Consider the following 25,022-nt stretch of genomic DNA (forward strand, 5'->3'; position numbering starts at 1 on the left):
GAGCTTCCGGTGAAACAGCAAGGTTTCCGGTAGAGAATACAGTGTTTGTCGAAGTATAGAACTCTGCGTAGTATGACTAGTGAAAGTTTGTCGAAAGACTTAAGGATTTCAATAGCAAAATGGCAGCAGTGAGGCCACACAATCATTCCGAATGAACAACGATCGATTGTGTGAAGTACTAAAATCTGGAAGTGACTACTACTAACTATGACTCAAAGCAAGGGAAATGAAGTGTAATCTGAGTATCTAGCAAGCCAGAATATATCCTACGACGTGAAAGTCCAGAATCTGTGTAGGCAAAAACTGTAGCAAGATGAGACATCTGAAATGTAATAAGACTCCAGGCGAGTCGCTACGAAGATATGCTTGTAATAATGCATGAGGTGCATATCTATATGTATTAGCAAGGGTTTTCTACGTATGTGCCCCTAGACATAATCAATAACAGATAACCAAGTGAAAAACACACCAGCGAAGTCAAATGGACAAGGACAGGACATGGTACAGAGGATCAGAAAAACTAGAAAGGCCTCGGAATTGGGCGGACAGTCTTCAGACAACCTTCGGACAACTCGGACAAGTGCGCGGAACTTTTGGAAGATCGGAAGTGTGTCGAGGAATATAAAACATGATTATCACCAGATACATGCCCAATGCCAACCTGAGTGTTACAGTGTCAAGATCTTCACAGAAAAATGATTCAAAAGGAAGGATACAGTTACAGGATAAAAGGGCAGCTTCAACAAGTGCTTGTCTCTCACAGAGAGCAAGGTCAGAACAATGGATTTCGAGAGAGGATGTGGAAGAGAAATAGGATTTCTTGGAGGAAGGCATGCTGCTTGTGGTTAGATGAGGAGTCTAGCGAGTCTGAGGCGGTCTTTATAGGTTTTCAGGATTTCTTTGGTGTTGGCAAGTTCCTTTTTGGAAAGCCATGAGTTTTCAGAACTAGGGTACCCTTTCCATGACATGAGGAAGTAGCATTTTCCTTTTACATTTCCCTTGTGGGCAAGAATGGCTTCTATCTTGTATTCCTCATGTCCATTGATAAGGTCAGGGGGTGGTTCAGGGTAATTGGGTCTGTGTATTTCTGTTTTGTGATAGGAGGATAGTTCAGAGGCATGGAAGACAGGATGTGATTTCCAGGAAGTGGGAAGTCAGATCTTGAGTGTGATGGGGGAGAGGACTTCTTCTACTTCAAAGGGTCCATATCGTTTAGGAGCAAGCTTCTTGGAGGAAAGGTGTGTGATGAGATGCGTAGCAGAGAGCCAAACCTTGTCTTTAGGGTTCCAGGGTATGAACTTCTTTCCAAATGTTCGATCAGCCATGTGTTGCATTGCGAGGTTGTGGCAAGATAAAGCTTCTTCTCAGATCTTCTGGAAGTGCTTGATTCAATCTTCTGCTGCAGGAATGGAAGATTCAGGGAAGGCATAGGGAATTCCTTGGGGTTCATAGCCCATCATGAGGAAAAAAGGAGAGGTACAGTGAGAGTCATGTTTTCAGTGGTTATGGATGAATTCAGTCATAGGAAGATGCTTGACCCATCCAGAAGGTGTGGATCTGCAATAGATGCGGAGATAGGTTTCGAGTTCTTGGTTCAGGCATTCAGTCTGCCCATCAGTCTGGGGATGATAGGTGGTGGAGAGGGTGACTTCATAGTCGAGGAGTCTTCCAAGTTCTTTTGCAAGCTTAGAAGTGAATTGCAGATCTTTATCAGAGATAATCTTGTCATAGAGGCCAAAGCAGAGAAAAACTTTCTTGAAACAGAGTTGGGCAACTCCTTCAGCAGTGATGGTTTTCTTGCAGGGACAGAGAATCACCCCCTTTATAAGACCATGACAGAATCATAGCCTCCTGACTCGGGTAGGTCAGTGATCAGGTCTACAGAGATCTGCGGGAAGGGGTGAAGCGCAGAGGAGGGAATAGGGTTCAGGAAGGGGGGGAAGAGGAGTGTGGGTTTCATTTGCTGACAAAGGGTGCAACCCTCTACATACTTTTGGATAAATGTGCCCATGCCTGGCCACCAGTAATGTCACTTGACGAGTTCTTCGGTGTAGAAGAGGAATGGGAAGTGGGGTAATAAGATGGTATGAGATATGCTCAAGTAGTCCTCGATGAGCGAGATATACATTGGCCCAAGAGGATTGCTACTGAGAAGGTTCCTCTAAGTGTATAAAATGGAGGGAAACACTGGACCGGGCACTTGGTAAGGCACGTGACGATGAGCGAAGTGCGAGTGAGTGAAAGTGATGTGAAGCGCCGATGAGCAATAGCGGCTGACGATAATTAACGGTGCGCGACTTATAACGGAAGCACGCGCTGAGCGAAAGTGGTGCGCATGTGGGTGGTGGAGCGCAGCGACTCTTAATGAGTCAGAAAACTAATTGGCAGAGTTTCTAGTAATGTACGGCGGCGGCGCTTGTATTGTACTTAGATACTTTAGATTTTAGAGGGAGAACTTTAGACTTAGAGTCCAACAATGTGTGGGCAGAAGATAGTCATTATACAGTTTATGCACATCTATATATACAAAGTAATGTTAAGGGCTGTCAAGTGCTAAAGCAAACTGAGAAGCGAAGCGGACACAAGATAATATGTAATAAAAAGGGTCCATAACGAAAAACATATGGAATATGGCCATAAGCGCCGGAGATATGTCAGAATCAATGAAAATAGAATCGGAATATGCACCGACGAACTGAATGGACATGGAATGGATGGACGGAGGACGTGCAACGGAACTGAGGATGCGCGACAGACGAGCAACCGGAGTGCTGGCGCACGCGAGTGGCCGACAAAGCGCTTGAGCGCGCTGGGTGAGATATGAGTCACGCTATGTTGGGAAGTGATAGAGACATTGGGATTTTAGATCCCTGCAAGCCCACAGAGATATTAGTCTCTACATCGGTCTTAAAGCGTCCTGGGTGACCAGCAGTAGGGTGATCATGGTGGAGGGACAGGATCTGGTGACAGAGTGATGGGGGGACATAGGCATGATTCTTGTAAAATAGGGTTCCGTCATCAATCTTCCAATCAGATAGTGCAGATTTCATAGGGGGAGCATTCAGCCCGTCAAGGGCTTGCTGAGCAGCGAGAATAATGGGATCAGAGAGAGTCAAGGATGCATCTTTCAAAGATTGGGCAAGATCGGTGTCAAGAATATGGACAAACAGGGAGTTGGGGAGAAGTGTGACATCAGTATTATCAGAGGCTTCAGTGGAGTGGTCAGGGCGGCAGGAGAGGGCATCAGGAGCAGCAAGTTTGCTTCTTGTAACATGGTGAAGTTCTAGATCAAATTCATTCAGGGTTAATTGCCATCATGCTTGGCGGCGGGTGAGGTTCTGTGCAGAGTGGGAGTAGAGGAGGTTCTTGTGATCAGTGAAAATTATCACAGGGAGTGGGTTTCCTTCTAGGTAATGCCTCCATGCTTTCAGGGCACAAATAATGGCAAGAAGTTCCTGATCATACACCTGGTATTTCGTTTTGTGGGGTTAAAGGACTGGAAAAGGTAGCTACAAGGGTGATATACTCCATTTTCATCAGTCTGAAGGAGGACAGCTCCAGTGGCTATGAGAGAGGCGTCATTGGTAAGGGCAAATTGTCGGGAGAGATCAGGATTTCAGAGAACGGGTTCAGAGAGGAAGCATTTCTTCAGCTTCTCAAAGGATTCAGTGCAGGATGGTGTCCAGTCAAACTTGGCATCTTTCTTGGTCAAGTCGATCAGGGGACGGGCAAGATCGGAGTAGTGAGTGATGAAGTGTTGGTACAAGTTGCAGAATCTGAGGAACGATTAGACTTCTTGAACTGAGGTGGGGGTCTGCCAATCTTTGATTCCAAAGAGTTTGGCTGGGTCCATGGCTATTTGGCCAGGGCACATGATCATGCCGAGGTAGTTGACTTCTTGGACGTTGAACAAGCACTTTTCGGGTTTCAGGAAGAGGATTCTTTTGTGGATAATTTCAAGTACACGGTGGGTTCTTTTACAGTGTTCTTCTAGGGACTTTGAGAATATGAGGATATCATCCATATAGTCAATTATCCATCCTTCATTGATCTCTTTCTGGAAGGTCTGGTTCATGTATGCTTGGAACATAGCTGGTGAGTTGCACAGTCCATAGAACATGACTTTCAGTTCAAAGAGTCCAAACAAGGTGGTGAACACTGCTTTCCAGCAATTGTCAGGGTGGATCAGGATGTTGTGATATCTGGAACGAACATCCATCTTGGTGAGGTATTTTGCATCGCGAAGCTTTGCGATCAGAGGCAAGATCAGGGAAAGAGGATAGGTGTTCTTTATCGTCCATTCATTAATGTAACAATAGTCTTGGCAGGGTCTGAGGGAACTCTCTTTCTTTCCTACAAAGAAGAAGCCACTCACTTGAGGTAACTTCAACAGCTGGATAAAGTCCTTGGCAATGTGCTCATTAAGGAAGGCTTTCACAGCATCAGTTTCTTTAGGAGATAAAGGATAGGTTTTTGTGGATTTTGGGATAAAACCTGTTTTGGTTTTGATTCTATGGTCAACACCAGGTCTGGAAGGGGGAAGCTTATTTAAGCTGTCTTTGGCGAAAATATTGGTGAAGTCGTGGAGGTATGAGGGAACGAGCTCTTCAAAGGATTTTTTTTTTCTTGAGTACCTTTGAGGGCAAATTCTTGAGCTTTGTTGCTAGTCTTCAGATATTTGTCTTCTTCAGCCTTTCTCAAGATCCATTGATTTCTGAGCAGGGTGAGGGATGCCATACAGCGGATCTTGGTAGTGGATGTGCCATCATGAGTGAGAGAAGTGTCAAAGGTGAGGTTTTCGAATAGGGTTACCTCATAACCATCTTGGGTGTATTTAATCAGTATCTCATTGTCATTGAGAGTGTACATTGCAGGGTCGTCTACCCTTTTGGTGAGGAAGCAGTCTTTCTCCCATGGTTCAGTAGGAACATCATCCCATATGTCCCAATTGGTGTCATATGGGGGGGAAACATCTGTCTAGGCATTGCTGGGGGGAGTTCTTCAAGAGCATCATGGAAAACTTCTTCTTCTTGAAGTTTGATTTGTTCTATGGTTATTTTGCCATTCATAGGCAGGGGGTTTCAGACAGGGTGGTCTCCTTCTCGAGTTCTTCGGAGACAGTAAGTTTCTTACGAGTCATATGGACTTCCCACTTCTTTCGATAAATGTTTTCAAGTCTGATAGATTGAGAGGTAGAAGGTAATCGAAGGGTGTCATTGGTCCAATTGATGTCAGGGTTTATGGCATTCAGCCAGGGTTTTACAAGGAGCATCATATCTTTGTGACTCATGTTGAAGACATTGAACTTTCCTATCATGACTCGGTTGTCAATCTTGATCGCGAGATGGCAGAAGTGTGTGACAGTGTGCTTGGAGAGTTCTCCATCTGTGGTGCATATCTTGATTGGTTTTGATAGTTTGTGGGTGGTGATCTTGTGTTTTCTGACAAACATCCAGTGAATGAATGTTGCAACTGTGCCAGTGTCAATGACGGCAGTGATTTCCAGTGATTTGTCTCAACATTCAGAGGATAAGACAGTGACTGGCACCCTAAATTCTCTGGTCTTTCCTACATTCTTGACGGTACGTACATTGAGATATGGGAGTTCTAATGCTGTAGTAGGCTCTTGTTCTAAAAATCCATTCTCTTGGTTTCCAAATCTTCATCGTCAGATAGTTCTTCAACCTTGCTTGAGGTCTGTTTATCATCAGGCTTTGTATGCCTTACCAGTTGCTTCCCTTTATCATTCTTTTGGGCATCTCTGGTCTTCTTGGGGTGAAAAGCAGGGTCATTGGCGCGATGTCCTGCTTTGTGACATAAGAAGAATAAGCCTTTCTTCATATGCTTGGTTCTGGCTTCGTTGGTCGTGCAGTCCACGTTCATGATGTTAGGATCATGGGATCTGGTGGGCGTATATCATGGGGTCATCTTCCGGTTATTCTGGGAAGAGTAGTGGGATCGGTGAGACATCAGGAGCTGGTATGCAGACTCCATGCTGACAACCTTTTTGACATGGCCATCGAAAGTGTCGGAGATATCTCCAGAGTTCTGGATGACTTTGGGTTTCAGACCACAGAGAAAGTAGTCTTTCTTGGGAGCAAAATTTGTGATTCCAGCTTTGCCACAGAGCTGTTTGAATGTGTTGATGTACTCGTTGACATCTGCTCCTTGCTTAAGGTTGTGCTGTTTGTACAATGCAGTACCCGTGGAGTCAATGAGATCAAAGGCAGTGGCGAAGTCATCTAAGAACTTTGCCCAGGTTCCATTGACCTGCACCAAACCAGTTCGGTGCATGGATGACTAATGCTCTCCCATGAGCCTAATACCCTAGAAATCACTATGAAACCATCTCCCTCTACTTTAAAGCCAGAATGTAGCTCAGACAATATTTTATATCATCTTTTCAACAGAACTCAGATAGGCTGAATATTTTTGTACATTTAATTCTGTGATAAATTTTGCTTAGTCATCAACAACAATGACTCAGGCTAAATTCCACATATGTCAGATGACAGTGAAAAATAGATTCATCCAGAAGACTCTATTTGCGACAGCTCCATTCAAGTTGGCACCCAATGTCGTACAGAAGCCCAACGGTCATTTGAGGGGGTAGATGCTTGAACAGACGGTCCAATAGAGCAAGCAAGTAATGTTGTTTCTCCCCCACCAATATGAGGTTCACAATCTAGGGAACATGGTCATGTCTACAAAGCAGCGCCATAAGGCCTGTATCAGTAAAAAAATGAGTGCTTGCCTTCTCCCATTTCTCATCTGCAGCTGTGAAAGATTCTCTGCATCCATCCAGGACTGATACTGGCACATTCATACCCTTTTCATAGTGATCCTCTTCTGGCTCTGTCCTTGAGACCCTCTCCTGACGTCTTTCTCCTCGACAGCGCTGCATGAACTCATCCATCGCTTGCACGTCATCCTTTGGTAGAAAAAAGGATGGTGTCGGGTTGGGAGGGTCCTGACCATCAGCACCACAAGGGTTGGTGGAGTGTTTTTGAGTAAAGCATGCATCTATGCAAACGATAATATCTGGCCTGAGTATGATCAACTGAGTACGCAGCACCATAGCTACATAAATGAACTTACATGAAACGAGAATCTTTCGCCTTTTGCCAATCATTTGCCCCGAAGCAAAGTGGGCAGCATGAAAGAAGGTATTCAGTAGGTTGTTTGACTGTTATTAGTTGCAAACGGATCTTGTCCTTCCAGGTGTCGGCAATAAGATTGGAGATGTGATCACAAGCTAAAATGATCAACACCTGGTACCAGTGAAATGCATTGGCGAAGCGACGGCGCAGGCTATGCTAATACAAGGTTAAACATGCTATGTACATGAAGGATCAAATGCTAACCATTGATGTCAACTTATATCACATTCCATCTAGAAATGTCTCCACTGCATCGCACCATGCAGTATGGTTGGGAGACTGACAAATGAAAAGAAGGCGGACAAACTCTAGAACACGTAAGTCTACTGCAAGTGAGGGAGCAACAGGAGCACATGGAAACAGCCCACAATAATGGAGCTGGAGAGGGGCAGGAAAACAGGGGCATGCAATGATATTAATTTCTGACAAGCCTGTAATGTATGTTAGATCAGCCATCAGGGGAGAAAAGAAGATAGACAACATACTGTCAAAGAACATGCATGCAACCTTGATACTGTGTGTCCCACACCCAGCATGACAAGCTACAGTATCTCTGTGTGGCTGTCATACAATGTTGGTGTAGCGTAGCATTGAAGTCTCCTGCATGTACGATAGATAGGGCATAATAAGTGATGGAATAACTTCTTCTGACCATCTGCGCCACTGGTTGGCCTTTTCTGCGAGCTGGTGAGATGACAGGTACTGGGATCATTAAAGAAATGGAGGGAGTCGCTAAAAGGATCTGTGGGTCCGTCACGATCTTGGGGGTAACCGTCCTAGGTGTGGATGGAAGAGATAAACTTTGCTGAGTGAGACACTGACGTCCGGGCATAATCAAGACAGGGGGTGGTCCAGGAAGATAGAGGTCTAACTTGCGAGTCTGGTGGGGACATCACAATGCCTTGTTCAACCAAGGTTCACAGACTATAGTATTTGGAGACAGTCCTTTCTGCATGGTAGATGCCGCTTCCAGAGTAGATACTTTGTGATGTCTAGGCTTAGGACAATGGACTGCCATAGTGCAGCACTGTAAGAGTTAATATAACGGGCGCCACACACCAATGACACAAAGTCAATTGGATGAACTCGTGAACAAAAGTCACCAACAATGCAAAGTCAGTTGGAGTAGCTGTGGGGCTTGCTTATCAGTGACAGACAGCAGAGATCAATAAAGGTCAAGCATACAACCTGACCCGCACATTGGATGAAAAGGGAGGGAAAAAAATGAAGTATAACAAGCGGAATCGAATGATCAATGGGATAATAATTCAGTATCAGAATGGGAAAATATGGAGGGAAAAGGTTTGCATCGTTCCCTTCAGGTTAGCCTGATCAGGCATCGACCACATGTCACGAAGGTTCTCATCATCTCACTCAGGGAGGCACAAAGGTGGGCAGAGTAAGATAATGGAAGGAAGTGGAGGATGGAGAAGGTAAATATAATAGAAATAAAAGTAAGTTGGGACAAACCGCTCGAGTTGGTGGCCACAGAGAATATGAACACATTATGTCCCATGCCTGCACAGAAAAGTCAAGCAGAAGGCTGGAGAAACAAATACACGCACCATGTCACTAAAATGGTGGAGAGGTGCAGCCTCGACACTTGGTCTGAACAAGATGTGAAAACCTGAAAGCTACTCTACAAGTGGTGCTACAACTGGAAGTGCTCCTGAGGCACGTGCACCCTACTACAAATACCCCCCACAAAAATGTGATGTCCCCGGAGTCGCATCGTCCAAGGAGAAAGGAAAAAGAAAGGAAAAAATCTGCGTATTCGGCCGTATCTTTCTCGCTCTTCCGCTTCTCGTCCTCTCTGTCTTTTTACATCTATTCCTTTGTTCCAGCTTCTTCCTCTTCTCTTCATGTCTCGTTTTCTTCCCTTTCTTTCTCCATCTCATCTAGCAGTGTGCCCGTGCACGGCAGGAACAGTCTAAGTCTTCTCGCGTGGAACCACCCTGCCATTGGAAATCCTTTGAGAGTTTCTAGTGCGTATGAATTCGTTCACTGAGACGTTACTCGGCAAGGGGTGGACCAACGTGGTGTGATCTTTCTTGATGACTTGTAGTTGCCGTCAACATCACTCGCATATACTTGTACGAGTTGGCCTGGGTGAAAGACAACGTGTCCTGTTGACAATGCGAGGACTCATTTGTCGAACACTGCTTTACGTTTGAGCGAATCTGCGACGCGGTTGGCCAAGGCGTCTAGCCGTTGTTGCGCTATGTACACAGAGTGGATGTGTACATCTACCATGGAGAGTTGGTTAGAAGTGGCTGGAAGAGGTGTGCGTGGCGTGTCGACGACTAGGCCAAGTAGGAGTTCTCTTGGCGAGAATTGGTAGGCTGGTAGGACCCTCCCATTGAGATGTTCAATGGCCTGGTCAAAGTGGTCAGACCAGGCCACAGGTATGGTCTGCGGGTCAATGTCGACATAGTTATCTTCTCTCAACTGGGGGGCACACATGTACTTGAGCTGCGCCAATAAGATCTTGTGGGTGCCTTCTATGAGCCCATTGACCCATGGAGCATAGGCTGCCATGATATGTCTTTTGACTTCATGTGCGTCACACCATGTCTTCACGTCCATGTTATTGAAATGCTTTCCTCCATCTGTCATCAATACCTCCGGTTGTCTGAAGTTGTGTCATATTTTCTTGAGTCCTGCCAATGTTGTCTTTGCAGTGCCGTGTACCTTGAGTTTGAATCCCCAAATGTATTGTGAGTACGTATCGATGATGAGAAGAACATTGTGAAATCCTCCCTTTGCTCTGGGCATGGCTAAGTAGTCCGCAATGAATAGTTCGAATGGGTGCCTTCGTACGATAGGTTCAAGGAGAGAGTTGATGTGTGCTGCGCCGAATCCCTTGCACTGTGCGCAATCTACGATGGTGGTGCTTATGGATTGGTCCAATCGAGGGCTGTATATGTGATAAATCAGCTGTAGCTTCACTAAGTCTCTCCCTCAATGCCCTTTCATCGAGTGCTCTATCCTTGCCAGTTCCATAGCTTCCTCCTGTGTGACGCATTCTAACTTGCTGTGTACTCATGTTGACGAGTCGTTGGGTACCCGCCAAAGTTTACCCTTGGAGATGAAGAAGTGTTGTGCTCGATGATGAGCACGCATTTTCTCCTTGACTGTCTTCTCTGAGTCTAAGTCCTGAATCACGTCGACAATTTCTAAAAACAAAGGTTCGTTAGCAAAGTGCGATCGTAAGGCGTCCATATTCGTGGTTGATACTTGAGTACTGGATCCTACTGCAAACAAATCTTGCATGATTCCTCATGCTTCTTCCCAATCTTCACTAACTGTCCATCCGCTGCCATCTCCTTCAATTTGTTCCCTTGTCATGAATCCACGACTCAGTCTGTCAGCCGCTGTGTTTGATATTCCTACTCGGTGTCAAACGTCAGTTATATGGTATGCGAGGATTCTGTCCCTCCAACACACGTGTACCATGCTAAGTTTTGGACTGAGTAGCGTGTCCCGTAGGGCTTGGCAATCTGTTTTGATTTCCACCGGTGCGCCCCAGATAATGTCTGAAAATTGATCTAGAGCGTACTTCAGTGCAGTGAACTCGAGTATAAATGGCTTGTACTTCTTTTCGGTAGGTGATGTGTGTTTTGACGCATACACTATTGGGTGAATGGAAGTGACTACTTTCCCTGACATTAGGGTGGAGGTGTGTTTCTGGGCCAGTATGGTGCCAAATCCATCTTGAGACCCATCCATGGTCACGATGAATGGTGTCCCGTCGAATCTTGGTCCCTTGAGTACTGGTTCTGACACTAGTGCCTTCTTGAGGTCCATAAACGCTTCCGTGTGACGAGGTCCCCAGTGTGGTCATAGCTGTGTATGATGTAAGTGTTGTCTGTACTTGTACCTACCGACATGTTGGCCTCCCAGAGGGGCGCCCAGCTTCCTAATTAAGTCTGTTAATGGGGCCGCTCGTCTTGCATAGTCCTTCAATAACGATCTGAAATACCCTGTTAAACCTAGAAACTGCATTAGATCGTGAACGGTGTTGGAGACTGCCCAGTCTACTACTGCTGAAATTTTGGTTCAGTCGGGTTTGATACCTTCATGTCCTACTCGTGCTCCTGCAAAAATAACTTCTGTCATAAACAGTTGCATCTTTGAGGGAGATAGTGACAGGTGCATGTCTCGTACACGCTCGAAGAATGTTCGTAGGCATGATAGTTTTTCTGTGAAAACATCTCCTGCCATTCCAGTGTCGTCAACATACAATTCGAAGAGCAAACCAATTAAGTTGTGGAGGGTGATAGCAGCCATGTCTCCGAAGTTTGTCGGTGCTCCTGTCAGTCCGAAAGGCATACAACAATAACAGTTGTATCCTCGGCCTTCCATGTAGAACGCTAGGTAAGGTTGAGAGTCTGGATCGACTGGAATAGCGTAAAATCCGGCTGTGAAGTCTATGATACTTATCCACCTGTGCCCACTCAGCCATTGCTGTTTAGTCTGTATGTCTCCTTGCAGAACAGGTGGGACTTGACTGGCTCGATTTACCTCTGAGAAGTTTTGGCATATCCGCCACTTTGGGGTCGATTTCTGGATCTTAGCGTTGTTATCGAGTGGAGGACGTGGCAGGAGATTGTCTCACATTGGTAGTCCGTGGGCACTGCATTGTTCGTTGATCCGATGTAGGAGTTCTTCTATTGGTAGTCCTTCTGAGCCATGAGCCTTTTGGGCTAGTACTGTCGGACTTGCTGCCCTGACGTCCTCTGGTTCGATTCTTCGGATGATGCCTGCCTTCTCGAGTTCATTGAGATGCTCGTACAGGAACTCCCTTTGAGGCAGCGTTAATGGTCGCTGGTTAACTTTGGTCTTGAATTTGGTTCCTTCCAGGAAATGCAGTTTGAACATTTTGAAGTCGACCGGATAGACCTCACTGATGCTGAGAGCAAACGTGTCAGCAAATTCCTCGCAGAGATCACATACCTGCATCTTCTGATTTGGTGAGAGATCATCGCCTATCTTTATTACTCGCATGATTTCTGCTACGCGTGCTGGATTGAACAGATTGGTGTGTCTTGAGTAGATGCTGGGTGCAGCTTCGGTTGTCAGGAACTCGGGTACTTCTCCTATATTGGCGTCTTCGGTGTCTTCAGTTTGACTGAAAATTGGCCATGCTGGTGTGCTGGCGTCATTTTCATTCTCTATGTCTGCTGCTGTGAATGAAGCGGGTGAGCATGGTGATGGCAATGACTGTTCGGTTACTACTGAGATGACTGGTCGTTGATCTGCTTGCACCACGTGTGCTCCAGCTTGTGCGAGGTGTTTTGAATGGTCTTCTAGCTGGTCTTTTGTTACTTGAGGATCAATCTTGAATACATAATGTTCCGTCGTTGTGATTGGTCTTTTGAGATTTTTCTGTGAAGTGGAATTAGTATTGGTATCTAGTGGTATAGAAATGACAAGAATTGAGTCTAAATGAGAATGGTCAATGTTACTATGTACGGGTTTCTGTGCTGTTGAAGCTGCATTATTTACAGTTAGTTTTGACTTTTTCGGGATCGGAGCTGCTGTCGTTCCATGGATGTTGCGTATGACGACAGGTGTGGGGTGATGCGGGATGATGATAGCGTCTTGGGTGTAATTGTGGATTGCTCCCAGCTGTTCGAGCAGTGGCTTACCAATCAACATCGACCAAACTCCGCCAGTATCAAATATTTAGAAGGAAGTGCGGATTTTGACTTTGTTCCACTGGAACGTTCCTTGCCATACTCCTTGAGACGGCACAATTGATCCGTTGGCCATGCAAAGGCTTCTATTTGATCTAATCGGCTTCTTAAGGTGCTGGCTCACTTTCCTGAAAGTTTTAAGATCCATAATGTTTACCATGGCTCCATCATCTATGTTCGCCTGGAAACATGACGTTTTCCCTCCTGGTCCGTACAAGATGACTTGCGTCGTGAATGGTGTGCTTTCCGTAGCATCCTCAACATCCTCCGAGATTGCATGTAAGTCAATCACATTTAACTTGGTCACACTTGGGTAGGAGTCAGTGGTGTCTATTGACTCTGGAATAGACATGTCACTCAACGTAATGTTAGTGTTCATAACAGAATCTATGTTTGGTGTTGTATTCACATCGTCAAGTATGGTGAAGGGGAGCATTGATGTATCAGAGTCCAACATAGAATCGAGTAAGTCATACATTATCGGAAGAATCAGGAAGAGAAATAATAGAAGGTGAGTCAGGTAAAGGCAAAGTACTGGCCGGTGAAGTGATTTCTAACATGGGAATGACCAAGTCGTCATCTTCCAATTCATCGTTGGCGTTTTCTGTCACCAGTTCTGCTGGTGGGGACGCCTCTGGTGTATTGATGAGGGACGAACCAAGGCTGGAGGGCCAGGCTGACGATGGTACTGTGGATGGTAGGCTGGATGATTGTTCAGAGAGATTGGAGGACATAGGGACTTCACAGACATCTGCTGGTCGTCAGACTCAGGTGAAATGTTTGATGCTTGGTTCTCAATATGGACCGCAGAGAAGTCCCCTACTGTTGTGGTCCGTACCCGTTTCCTGATTGGTCGAACTGATCATAGGTGGGCCAAGGTCCTTGTGCGAAATAGGATGGGTAGAACTGGTGCTGCATCTGATTTTGCGTAGGTGTTACGAACTGAACGCTTGACGGGGTCTGTGGAGGTGCGAGTGAGCGTGTTACTAGATGGGACACCATTTCCCTCCAGTGTCCTTCCTGCTGAGGAACTGCTGTATTCTGGCACTCATGCACTTGATGGCTTGGCATCATTGCCAGCCCACAGTTGAAACATTCTCTCGAGCCAAGAGGTGACATTCCCGGTTTTAACGGGTATGGCTTCGTGGTGTTGGGGGTGGCTTCTTGTCTGTGCTGCACATGCCAATCTTGTACTTGCTGACTATACGCCTGCCTTCCTGCCTCTGGATCTGGGTGATGCGTCAGCACCGCAAACTGTGCTGCAGCACGCATACGATCGTCTCCCGAGGCTCCTCTTCCTTGTGACAGTGTTTGGGGGAATCCTCCTTTATATCCGTAGAATAGGTTGGTTCTGGGCAATAGCATTGTCGTGGTGAACGGATTCTGTGGCGTCTGAGGGATTTGTGCAGGTGTTATAGGTGGGGGTGGTTGTGTGGGTTGTGAGTTTTGCAGTGCTACCTGGGCTTGCTTTGCTGTGTTAGCCATATAACAAGGTCGATATGTGGATGGTAAAGCGAACGTGGACTGCATGGATTGGGGTGTTGGCCCTGTTTGTTTACGGCCTATCGTCGACTGCAATCTGTCGATATCCTCTCTGAGTTTCCATTCGTTTACCATCCGTTGTTTAGCTCATATGAGCTGAGACACTGACGTTCTGGCGACGTCCGCCTCGAACTCTGCCCATGTAGTGTACTGATCCGCAAGGAAATCTTGCAAGACTTCTGGTGTGTTTTCCAACACTACGTCCAAAAAATGACATTGTACGTCTCCAAACCCCAACACCATCTGCACGACCTGCTTGGCCCACTTCACATGACCCCAGTCTCTCCCTCTGTCCTTCTTGATCATCACTCCAATGTCTTCTTCCTTAAGGACTATCGACTTGAGGCGTTCTTTCTTCTGTGCTGCCGTAAGTTTTGCATGTACTGGTGGGGGCCAACGTGTCTTGAAGGCTGCTAGAAACATTGCCCAGGTTGACTTGTCTGACGCTGGTAAGTTTTACGAACCATTCTTTGGCAGGACTAGCTGCAGCGCATTGAAGTTCAAAATGGTCGATCTTGTCCTTGTCTAAGTATGATGCCGGTAAGGATAGTTGATATTTTCTAAGCCAGTCCGTGGGTTCTTCGTCTTTTTCATAATCTCCATGGAAGCTTGGTTGTGGAGTTATCGTGGAAGTGCTAGTTGCCATAGCTGGTGGAGAGGTTGGGACTAAGATGACTTGTGGTTGCTGCAAAAGAGATGGGACCGCTCTGCTTAGAGCTGCTCTTTGTTGAATGAATCATAGATTTTGTGAGTCGCAGTGTGCAAGCTTCTTAGGCGTTGAAATGGCAAGGTCACAGAAGAATTTGGGTGGAGCGGAAGATGGGGAAAATTTTGTCTGAAGCCATGCGCCTAAGCGCTGGTGGGCTTTTCATATGTTGGATGTTTTGAATGTGACAGAGGTCGTCTAAAGTAATGGCCGTGGTGAATGGTCGCTCTAGTCACTAGGTGGAGAGGCACAGCCTCGACACTTGGTCTGAACAAGATGTGAAAACCTGAAAGCTACTCTACAAGCGGTGCTACTCTTAAGTGCCTTCTAAAGGCTCCAAACCGGCCAAACCCGCTGATTCCCCAAACCGGAAGTGCTCCTGAGGCACATGCACCCTACTACAACGGGACTAGAGGAAACTACGGAAGCATCCGTTTCACCATTATGGCTGAGGGAACATAATATTTGTACACAAACACGGAAGACAATGTAGTATGCGATGTAGCATTATGAAATCATGATTACAGGGGGAGCGAGTGAGGAACAATGGGAGGCCTACCGAAGTGATCAAAAAACATCTGAACATAAAACACAGTCGCAGTGCAAGTGACTTCCCACAATTTTGTGTCTGTAAAGCTCTCTTGCATGAGCGGAGATGTAAGAAGGGGCAGCACATCATCCCAAGAGCACAGCAGCTGTCGCAAACTTTCAAGGTATGGAAGAACACCAGTTAAGGTGTTATTCCACATCCTGTAATTGTCCATTGGAAATGGCTCTGACCACATGACAAGGCCAGTCTCACCAGGGAAGACGGCATGCAGCAACTGTTCGTGACCAACCGGATCTTCTGCCCAGCATCCCTTGGCCAAGTGATGATCGAGATCCCTCAATTCATAGCGGAATCCAAGCTCGAACAACTCCCAGGTAATCTTTTGGGCAAGGAGCTGGGGAGGGTGGGCGAGACTGGCGACAGGGACCTGTTCACCACGAAATTCTACCATTCCTTCTGGTGCAAATAAATCTCTGTGAGAGTCCACCATATCATCTCCGAGCAAATCCTTCATCATTCCCTTGCACTTCTCCGCTACAGTAAGACCTTTTTTTGGGGGGCTTTGCCTTTGGGCGCTGCGGCTTGTGATTGGGCAGAAATTCTGCTACCAAGGAAGTCACACCATAGTTGAGGGGACGGGTAATTGTGAGGAGGGCTGTGATCAACCCACCCAATCCATATTGGACGACAGGCGAGCCAAGTGGCTATATATCCCTGAAGGTGCTCCGGCAGCTTGGGACTGAATAGGAGACCTGGTTTGGGGAACCTGTATCCTCAGTCAATGATGTAGGGAGTGCGGACACGAGATGAATCCTTGATGCATCTTTTGAGGGCATCATCCCAATGAAGCTTTGACGGTGGGAAGTAGGGGCTCTCAGGATCTTTCCATTTGTCCCTAATGGATTCACCTGACTGGTTGTGGTGTGCGGGCCGAGCATCTTTGACATCTAATATTTAGTAGTTAGTTATGATACATAAGAAAGAGGGGCGAATAGTACTTACAGGGCTGGTGCCTGTGCTTCTTGTTATGATGTTTTTGAAGGGCCTTGCCTGCAACGGATGGTTGAGAGGATGGCCCAGCAGTAGAAGAACTGGGTGCAGATAAGCTGCTCGACGAAGGACCTGATGAAGGACCTGGCTCAGGGTCTTTGAAAGTTGTGCCCCCATAGAGGTGGCGAACATGAAGCTGACGATTGTTGCCGCCTGGGCCATGATGGATGATTTCGTACAGTTGAACTTTGTTGGCCTCTGCGTACATTGAAAGGATGATTTGATTAGGATAGGTGAGTAAAACGGGCTGTTTTACTGTCATATTTGAAGGTATGTATGCCGTGGTGCGGACATACCAAACAGGGATACCAGCAATGTACAGCTTGTTGCACATGTCACTGTCGTGTGTGAAGGCGCCCATCCACTCCAAGTTGACAATGGCAGTCCTGTCACTGGCAGTGATATGAGGCTGAGCAAGGAGGATCCAGTCCATGAATGAATGAATCTCAAGAAACAGCCGTTGGGCATCAGTCACGAACATGAGAAGGTCGCAGAATGTAAGGGGATACGTCTTCAACCATGAGATGCCATGTCGAAGGGACAAGATGCGACTGACAACAGCATCATTCTTGCCTTGCCGATTAGCTCTCCAATCCTGCACCCGCTTCTCTGCCAATTTTCGAAGAGAATCCAAGCCTTCGACCTTATCTGCTGCAAGTGTGCCTACAGGGAATGAGTTGCCTGGGATTGGCTTGAAGTCTTCTTGGGTGGGAGTGAACCAAGCCCAATGTAGCGGATGCAGGGATGGGAATGCCTCCTTTCGAGGAATGCAAGTTGAATTGCAAAAAAACATTATTATAAGCTTGAAGCCACTGAAAGCAATCCATGGCGCCAAAATGACCATCCGCACGAGCCTGTACATTTTCCTCTTCAAAATGCTGGAATGTGGGAACGAAGTCCATTTTTGGCATCGTGATAACCAGCTTTCCTTGGACAGCAACGGCGCAGGCGTCGAAAGCTTGCAGCCATCCTGTAGTATGTATGCACATTAGTAGGATACAGATGTCAGAAATAACCCCTCCTACCATCCCAAAGAGTTGTGTTGCTCTTGAACATTGATAGAGCGGTGGGCATGATGAAAACTGCCATGTTTAAGTAGCGCGTACTTGATGAAAAGTCACAACGCACCTGCAAGTTGAGTGTGATATGGTGAGAGTGTAAGTGCTGGTTATCATACAATACATGATAAAGAGTACCTACCACAAAGGAAGACAAATGTAAGGACTCTAATCTGCAAAACATGAGATCAGTAGACAGTGGAGCAGTGAATGTACGGAAGTCTCATCAATTAGATGCAGGAGTGCAAACAGTGAGATTGTGCAGGGCAGCACCAATGATCTTGAGATGGAAGTGATGGCAGCGACACACCAAAAGAGGGTCTTGGAAGAAATACCCTTTCCATTTGAATGAGTCTGGAACTTTACTGTCCTGCAATCAATCACTGATTGCGATGTCGCACATGTGCCACTACCCAGGTCATATAGGTGAATGAAACCGTATTTTGTGACCAGCAAGTGTTTCGACTTGTTCATCTCAGGTTTCAACTCAACGGGTACCACTGTCATATTGCAGACTAGCTTGTTTGGCTGTCTGATATGAGTGTCATGCCAGGGAAGAAATACCCTTTCCGTTTGAGTGAGTCTGGAACTTTACTGTCCTATGATCGATCACTGATTGCAATGTTGGCTCTTTTTCGACATTATAATGCAGGTATTACGTAGTCATCACCTCCGATCTTCTTCGATGGAGTATAATATTTTCAAAGCTAGCTTTTTATGCATACAGCACCTTCAAATTTTAACAAACCGAATTAATTCTTTCATTTTTGGTGCTAGCATATTTTGGCTTTCAGGGTTCTCACAGTGGCGCCCAATCATGTTATAAAGGCAATCCTCCCAATTCTGAGCATCTCATCCCCATGATATCATTGCAAACATTCTTAGCATTTCCCTACCTATTATTGTCTTGCCCGGCTTTGTGTCGCGAAACATTGTTGAGAAAACTTTGAGTTCTCAATTTAAATTCTACGTATTTTTGTGATCGTTGGAATATTATTGCAAATGCCTACAACCCATTCAGGCCGTCATGCCAGACCCTCATATCTGCCCAATGGAACTTTGCCACGCAATGTGACGAAGACCAGAACAGTAATAATTCTCAATATTTTGTCTTCACAAACTAACTGTACCCTATATCAAGACCCACGGGGCAAAACATCCTACAGAGTCCGATGCTGATGATGTGGAGGCAAGTTGATCTTTTTCAAAATTTTCAAATGATTTTTGATGATATTGATGTTCTAGCCCCTCGAACATCCCAAACCTGTTATGCACTCAAATAGATCTGTTATGTGGAGCCCTGAGAGGGGTGTTGTCCACTAATATTCATGACGTAACCGGAAGGGTCCGGTGTAGCGACTGAGACTGGTGACATCGAGTCGGCAGATATCAGAGATGCGCGTATCATGTGACTTCTAAGACAGATGTCTTCAAAGTCACAGAAGTCTCAAAGTAAGGACAGTCTTGTCCAAACGATAAGAGTCAATCGAAGTAGACTTAAGCACGAAGAGCACTTAAGAAAAGATACTAGAGACTGAAGCTGAGAGGCTTCAGAGAGAAGTATGTTCCAGGGAAGATTGAGTAGATTCAAGTTAGAGAATCTAGTACAGGGTGACCGACTACTTATACTAAGTGGAAAGGGTTGAGGGCAAGGTTACCATACTGTAGGTAATGGTAAAGGGGAAACAGAAAGGGTATAGGTACACTGGCAACAGAGCCGGATTAGTGATGAGTGGTCGAATGCAGAATGAGACCGAGAAACATTGGAACGAGCCAACAGTAAGGGATACAATGTGCAGCACGCATGAGTCAGAGGAAGGATAAGACGAGATAAGGAAGCCACATTGGTGGCATGAGTCAGGACGAGTCATAGCCTGAAGGCACGTGCGCACATTGGTGCAAGAGAGGAAAAAATCCCCTCCTCAGCTGATGAAGTCATGGGACCAGACCATGTGGAGGACCGTGGAAGGGGACAGGGCTTTGGTTTGGGTCGACGCACAGACAGCTAAGAAATTAATGGTAATACTAACAACGATATGACCACATGACTTACCTCTTCTCAATTTTTATTGCTGATGACAGACTTGAGGCCTGCACAGCGGTGAGGTTTTGTTACAAGTAATATCTGCTACCTGGCCCCCTATCATTTTTCCCTTCATCCTCATCCTCACCTGCTACCGGCTCGTCCTCCTTTACCGCTTATCCGTTGACCGGATCCTCGGGACCATTCCAGTCCCTTTTTTTCGAGGCGCCAATCCATCCAAAAGACGTCCGCCTACAACAATCCCAAAGCTGATACTGACGGAGTAGCTATAAATGGTGATGAGGAATCAGGCAAGCCCCTTTCATTTGGTGGACGTCTACCTTAACTCAATGTTTGCTAGCTCCTACCCCTGTCCGCAATTCAGTAGTTGTCACAGTAGGCGACAAGAACACTCCAGGTCTGTCACTCCCAACATTGCATTTCTAGGTCGACTAACTGTAGTTTTAGTCTCTACTGCTCAAAGCCAATTGGACAAGCCAAAGGATGCCACTGACGTTTGCAAGGATACATCAGGTATGTCATTCTGAGCCATTCTTATTTTCTAGCTCACTTACAGTTCTTTTAGTGTCTACTGCCCAAAGCGAATCAAATGTTGCAGTTGCTCTCCCCTCATGTAGGTCGGATGCCACCAAGACAACACCTACCCCAGTCCATGAAGCTCCAAGTCAACACCACTCAGGAGATGTCACAGCAGGTGACAAGGACACTTCAGGTCTGTCGCTCCCAGCGTTAGATTACTAGGTCACACCTAACTATCCTTTTAGTCTCCACTGCTCATTGATTGGACAAGCCAAAGGAAGCCACTAACATTTGTAATGATACCTCAGGTATGTCACTCTGAGCCGTTCTTATTTTATAGCTCACTTACAGTTCTTTTAGTGTCTACTGCCCAGAGCGAATCAAAAATTGCAGTTGCTCCTCGCCCATGTAGGTTGGGTGCTGCGAAGTCCTACACACACGACCACAGCGATGGCGCAGAGAGTTCACCCTCTGATAGCAACTGGGCTGCAGATGAAGAAAAGCACAAAAAAGCTGCACGCCCTTCTGCCGTTGATGGTGATGACAACAGCGACGATCCCTCTTTGTCTCCACTCCGATTGACCCATGAACAAAAAGGAAAAGGCAGAGCTAAGGCGTTTGATAAGGGTGACAATGATGAGCAGGACTATAATGAGGAACAGGAGGTCAATGAGGATAAGAGTGACAAAGGCCCCGCCAAGAAGGGAAGGCTGCCATTTGAAGTGGTCCTAAAGGTGCAGGAACTTGGGTGAACCACCATCAAAGCAGCAAAAGCATGAGGGAAAGAATATGGAAAAAGTGCGAGGGTGATCCTCATTGAGGTAGGGCTGGCCACAAAGGCAACACGCAAGGAGTCTCCTTGGAATCAGCACCAAACGTGGTTCAAGACTTTTAGCCCCCCCTCTCAAGAATGTATGTATATTCCTTTGCGGGTGTGCGTGGTATGCTTACATTCTTCGCAGAGGATATCATAGCTTGGAAGGAGGAGCAAGCAGCACACTACAAGGCTCATCCATACAAAGACCCCAAACACGCAGCATTGTAGCAGAAGATTTAGGAGTATTGGGGTGGTTCACTTGCTGGTGCAACTGAGGACTTGATGTCATGATCTGCTAGTTCTCTGATGCTGCGCGTTTGTGATGATTTTTCAAAAGCGGTGAGTCTCACATTAATAGGACATTGATGGAGAGACTAAGTATTACACAGGCTGGTTACTGGTACCACACCCATGGTATTCATATTTCTGGTGTTGCAATATTTCCTGGTTATGAGGATGCTGGCCACCAAGCATCAGGGTTTTTCTCTGGGTCTGATATCATGAAGGATATCATCAATGCATGACAACCTGACATCAGTCATATCTTGGGCGAGCTCACAACCATTCTCAAGTGCATTTTCTGGCAATACTACTGGATATTGCTCACTTTATGATAGGTACAAAGACTTAGAGGCTGCGCAAGCAGAAGGGATATCTTTTAGTTTTCTCCCTCGCTCTACCACTGGCCCAAATGGCACACTTTTGTGCAATGGCAAGTCCGCTAGGGACAGGAACAGAAAAGTCACACCAATGATCATCAGCGAGAAGTTTGGTATGTTTTATTTTATTTTATTGTGTCGCTAATTTACTGATGCTGTATCTCATTGGTAGCTGAAGCTGGCCATCCGCTTAAAACCTCCAACAACAGATGGTTGGACATACTCAATACTCTTTATGTTGAGCAGCTGTTCATCCTTAACTGGCCTGCTGTTGTACCGCCCCCCGGCCCCAACTTTGATCTCAAAGCATTGTCAGTGAGCCAGTTGCGTGCACTGGTGTTCCTTACCTGGGGATGCATCTTGGGGCAATGTACGAGGCTGACTTAGGTCAAGATGATGAGGACGATGATAGTGAGGCAGAAACCGCGAAGACAAAGAAGTGTAAGGGTAAATCCAAGAAGTCAAACCACAACAGAAGGACAAAGGGTACAATAGTAGAGAAGCCGGATGTTGTGTTGTCCATTAGAGAGTGGTCTGAGTGTATGTTTTTTAGTTGTCTCTTTCATGCACGCACTAATGATACTACAGATGATGTTGAACATTTAGAATCTTAGTCTCCCTCAATGTATTCGATCCCCCTGGTCATAGACACAAACGGCGAGGTCCTCCGTGAGCTTCGGAATTTGGTCAAGTTTTTCAAGAATTTCCCCCTCCCATATCAAGCTAGTACCAACCAGGTAACTGAAGAGCTCCCCTCATCTGACCAAGAAGCTGTGCAGTCAACTCCAGTACCTTCACGCCCAACCCAAGGGAGGGCTTCGCGCCCAACCCAAGGGAGGGCTTCACGCCCAACACAGGTGGCTTCGCACCCAACTCAGGTGGCTTTGCACCCAACCAAAGTAGCTCCGCGCCCAACCCAGGTAGCTTGCAAATCAGATGGGAGCAACTCTTGGAGCGAGATATCATGATCCATAAGGCCTCAAGTTGAAAGCATCACACAATATGATATGTTCAGACATATAACATCAATCATTGACTTTCTTTCTCCAAGATGATCCTGCAAAGTGATGCAATAGTATCCAATATGGTCTGTTGAACAACTAAGGTTATAGTTACAGTAGTATTAATACAAAGCATTTTAGGTAATGTTACAGATGAGGGGGCGTGACGATGAACTTGGTGCTATATAAGTTGTGGCAACATAGATTTGTGATACTTCAGAGGAATGGTTGTGGTTTGTAGGTAACAAGAAGGACCAAGATAGTTTATTTGGTGCTCAGGGTGCTAGTATAGTGTCTCCTGGTGCAAAAGAGGTCACACCAGTAAGAGTTCATTAGGGCTTGGAGTCATTTGGTGTTGGAGGAGGGGGTGGTTCATCTATCACATGAGAGAAGATTAGTATAAGATACTGGTTCATCTTACAGAATTTTTCAATGAACAGCATCATATGTGTGAATAACAAGGCCTGGATCTTGCACAAGGAGCCCATTTAGTAACATTTTATGACTTAGTTGGACAGCTAAAGACTAAGATTCTGCCCAGGTAACCAGGCCATCCAAGGTGGGCCCATGGGTGGGTGGGAGCGGGTGGGCCCACAGCACAGAGGTGACAAATAGGCCCAGCACATATGCAGATCATCTCGGAAACAACAATGGATGAGCCCAGTGCATACACTCGGAAAAGGTGACGGGAATTCAGCCTTTATCCGCATATGACTGAAGACCTGGCGGAATATTGGGCTCCATTTCTCGACCTATCCGTTAGTACTGGAAAAAACAGTTGATCCATAGATGACTGAAGACCTGGTGGATATTGATATCCATTTCTTGACCCATCTATCATTGCCAGAAACAACATTTCATCCATAGACAACTAAAGACAGTTCATTTCTTGGCCTGCCCATCAGTGCTGGAAATAATTCATTTGTAGATGTCCAAATCCTGGGGAATTGTCAGGTCCATTTCTTGGCCTGTCTGTCGTTACCAGAAATAGCAATTATTTTTAAAGATGACCAGAAGACATAAGGCAATTGTCTGGTTCAGTGCTTGGTCCATCTGTTGATACCGGGGCAATGGATTATCTAGAGGTGTCCAAGGCGAGGAGAATCTTCAGGCCCATTTCTTGGCCTATCCATCAGTACCAGAAACAATCCGGACATCACTAATGGGTCCACTTCTTGGCCCACTCATCTCTTCTATTTTTGTCTCACCTAGTCTGCAACTATATGATATTGGCACACCTGTCATTACTGTTTCCTAACCAGCCCACCGGCCTACTTGTATCATGCTAATGGACCCACTCATCCCTTCTATTCTTGTCTCACCTGGTCTACAACTATTTGATATTGGTCTACCTGTCATTACTTTTTCCTGACTGGCCCACTTGGCCTACTTGTATCCCCACTCATCCCTTCTATTCTTGTCTCATCTGGTCTGCAACTATTTGATATTGGCCCACCTGTAATTACTGTTTCCTGACCAGCCCATCTGGCCTACTTGTATCATACGAATGGGCCCACCCATCCCTTCTATTCTCGTCTCACCTGGTCTATAACTATTTGATATTGGCCCACTCAGCCTGCTTGTATCATACTAATGAGCCCACTCATCCTTTCTATTCTTGTCTCACCTAGTCTGCAACTATATGATATTGGCCCATCTGTTATTACTGTTTCCTGACTGGCCCACCCGGCCTACTTGTATCATACTAATGGCCCACCTGTCATCACCAAAAATTATCTTATTGCTTCATGATTGGCCCACCTGTCCTATCTGTATATGGGCCCACCTCAGATGGCTCACCTGAGTAGGCAGATTCTCAACCTTGGGCTATTTGACTAGGTCAAAAATAATATACTGAATTATGTGGCACAAGTAGGAGCAGTGGACAAGAATGGTTAACAATGGATTGAGACATGTACATAGTAGACAAATCATAGGATATGTCAGTCATCAGTCAAGTATTTGCCAGAACAAAGTTAGGATGAGTGGAAACACCTTGTGAAATGAGATAAAACAAACAATGAGACAAAAAGAACATGTAGGGATATCTTGCTCAATGAAGGTGATGGTAGAGAGAACAATGTGTTAGTTGATTGTGGTGACATGTGGACCGGTTGGTTTTGAAGACTGATCAGAACATTCATGTCTCATGGCTGAATGGAAAACACTGACTTTAATATTGTGACATGGGGTCCAATATTATGTATTGTTATTTGT

At 45.9% G+C, this 25,022-nt stretch overlaps 3 protein-coding genes across 3 annotated transcripts; 1 reads left to right on the top strand and 2 right to left on the bottom strand.

Moving 5' to 3' along the window:
* Positions 1-6,685: 6,685 nt before the first annotated feature.
* Positions 6,686-8,728, bottom strand: F5891DRAFT_1126283 (uncharacterized protein; the record flags this gene model as incomplete). The annotated part of the gene is made up of 4 exons (XM_041364074.1): positions 6,686-7,046; positions 7,099-7,311; positions 7,387-7,468; positions 8,722-8,728. The coding sequence occupies 4 exons, from the start codon at positions 8,726-8,728 to the stop codon at positions 6,686-6,688; spliced, it is 663 nt and encodes a 220-aa protein (XP_041230546.1).
* A 6,900-nt stretch (positions 8,729-15,628) lies between these two features.
* On the bottom strand, positions 15,629-17,781 carry F5891DRAFT_1183629 (uncharacterized protein; the record flags this gene model as incomplete). The annotated part of the gene is made up of 6 exons (XM_041366315.1): positions 15,629-16,261; positions 16,328-16,423; positions 16,459-16,604; positions 16,660-17,464; positions 17,499-17,677; positions 17,733-17,781. The coding sequence occupies 6 exons, from the start codon at positions 17,779-17,781 to the stop codon at positions 15,629-15,631; spliced, it is 1,908 nt and encodes a 635-aa protein (XP_041230547.1).
* Positions 17,782-20,292: 2,511 nt separating this feature from the next.
* Positions 20,293-23,297, top strand: F5891DRAFT_976551 (uncharacterized protein; the record flags this gene model as incomplete). Its single annotated transcript, XM_041376619.1, has 14 exons — positions 20,293-20,322; positions 20,375-20,521; positions 20,600-20,636; positions 20,689-21,076; positions 21,128-21,240; positions 21,483-21,484; positions 21,535-21,623; positions 21,763-21,917; positions 21,977-22,119; positions 22,182-22,344; positions 22,453-22,541; positions 22,856-22,891; positions 23,010-23,126; positions 23,229-23,297. The coding sequence occupies 14 exons, from the start codon at positions 20,293-20,295 to the stop codon at positions 23,295-23,297; spliced, it is 1,578 nt and encodes a 525-aa protein (XP_041230548.1).
* Between the last annotated feature and the right edge of the window lie 1,725 nt (positions 23,298-25,022).

The sequence above is a fragment of the Suillus fuscotomentosus genome (assembly GCF_016647785.1).
Source record: "Suillus fuscotomentosus strain FC203 chromosome Unknown F5891scaffold_8, whole genome shotgun sequence".
Classification (NCBI taxonomy): Eukaryota; Fungi; Basidiomycota; class Agaricomycetes; order Boletales; family Suillaceae; genus Suillus; species Suillus fuscotomentosus.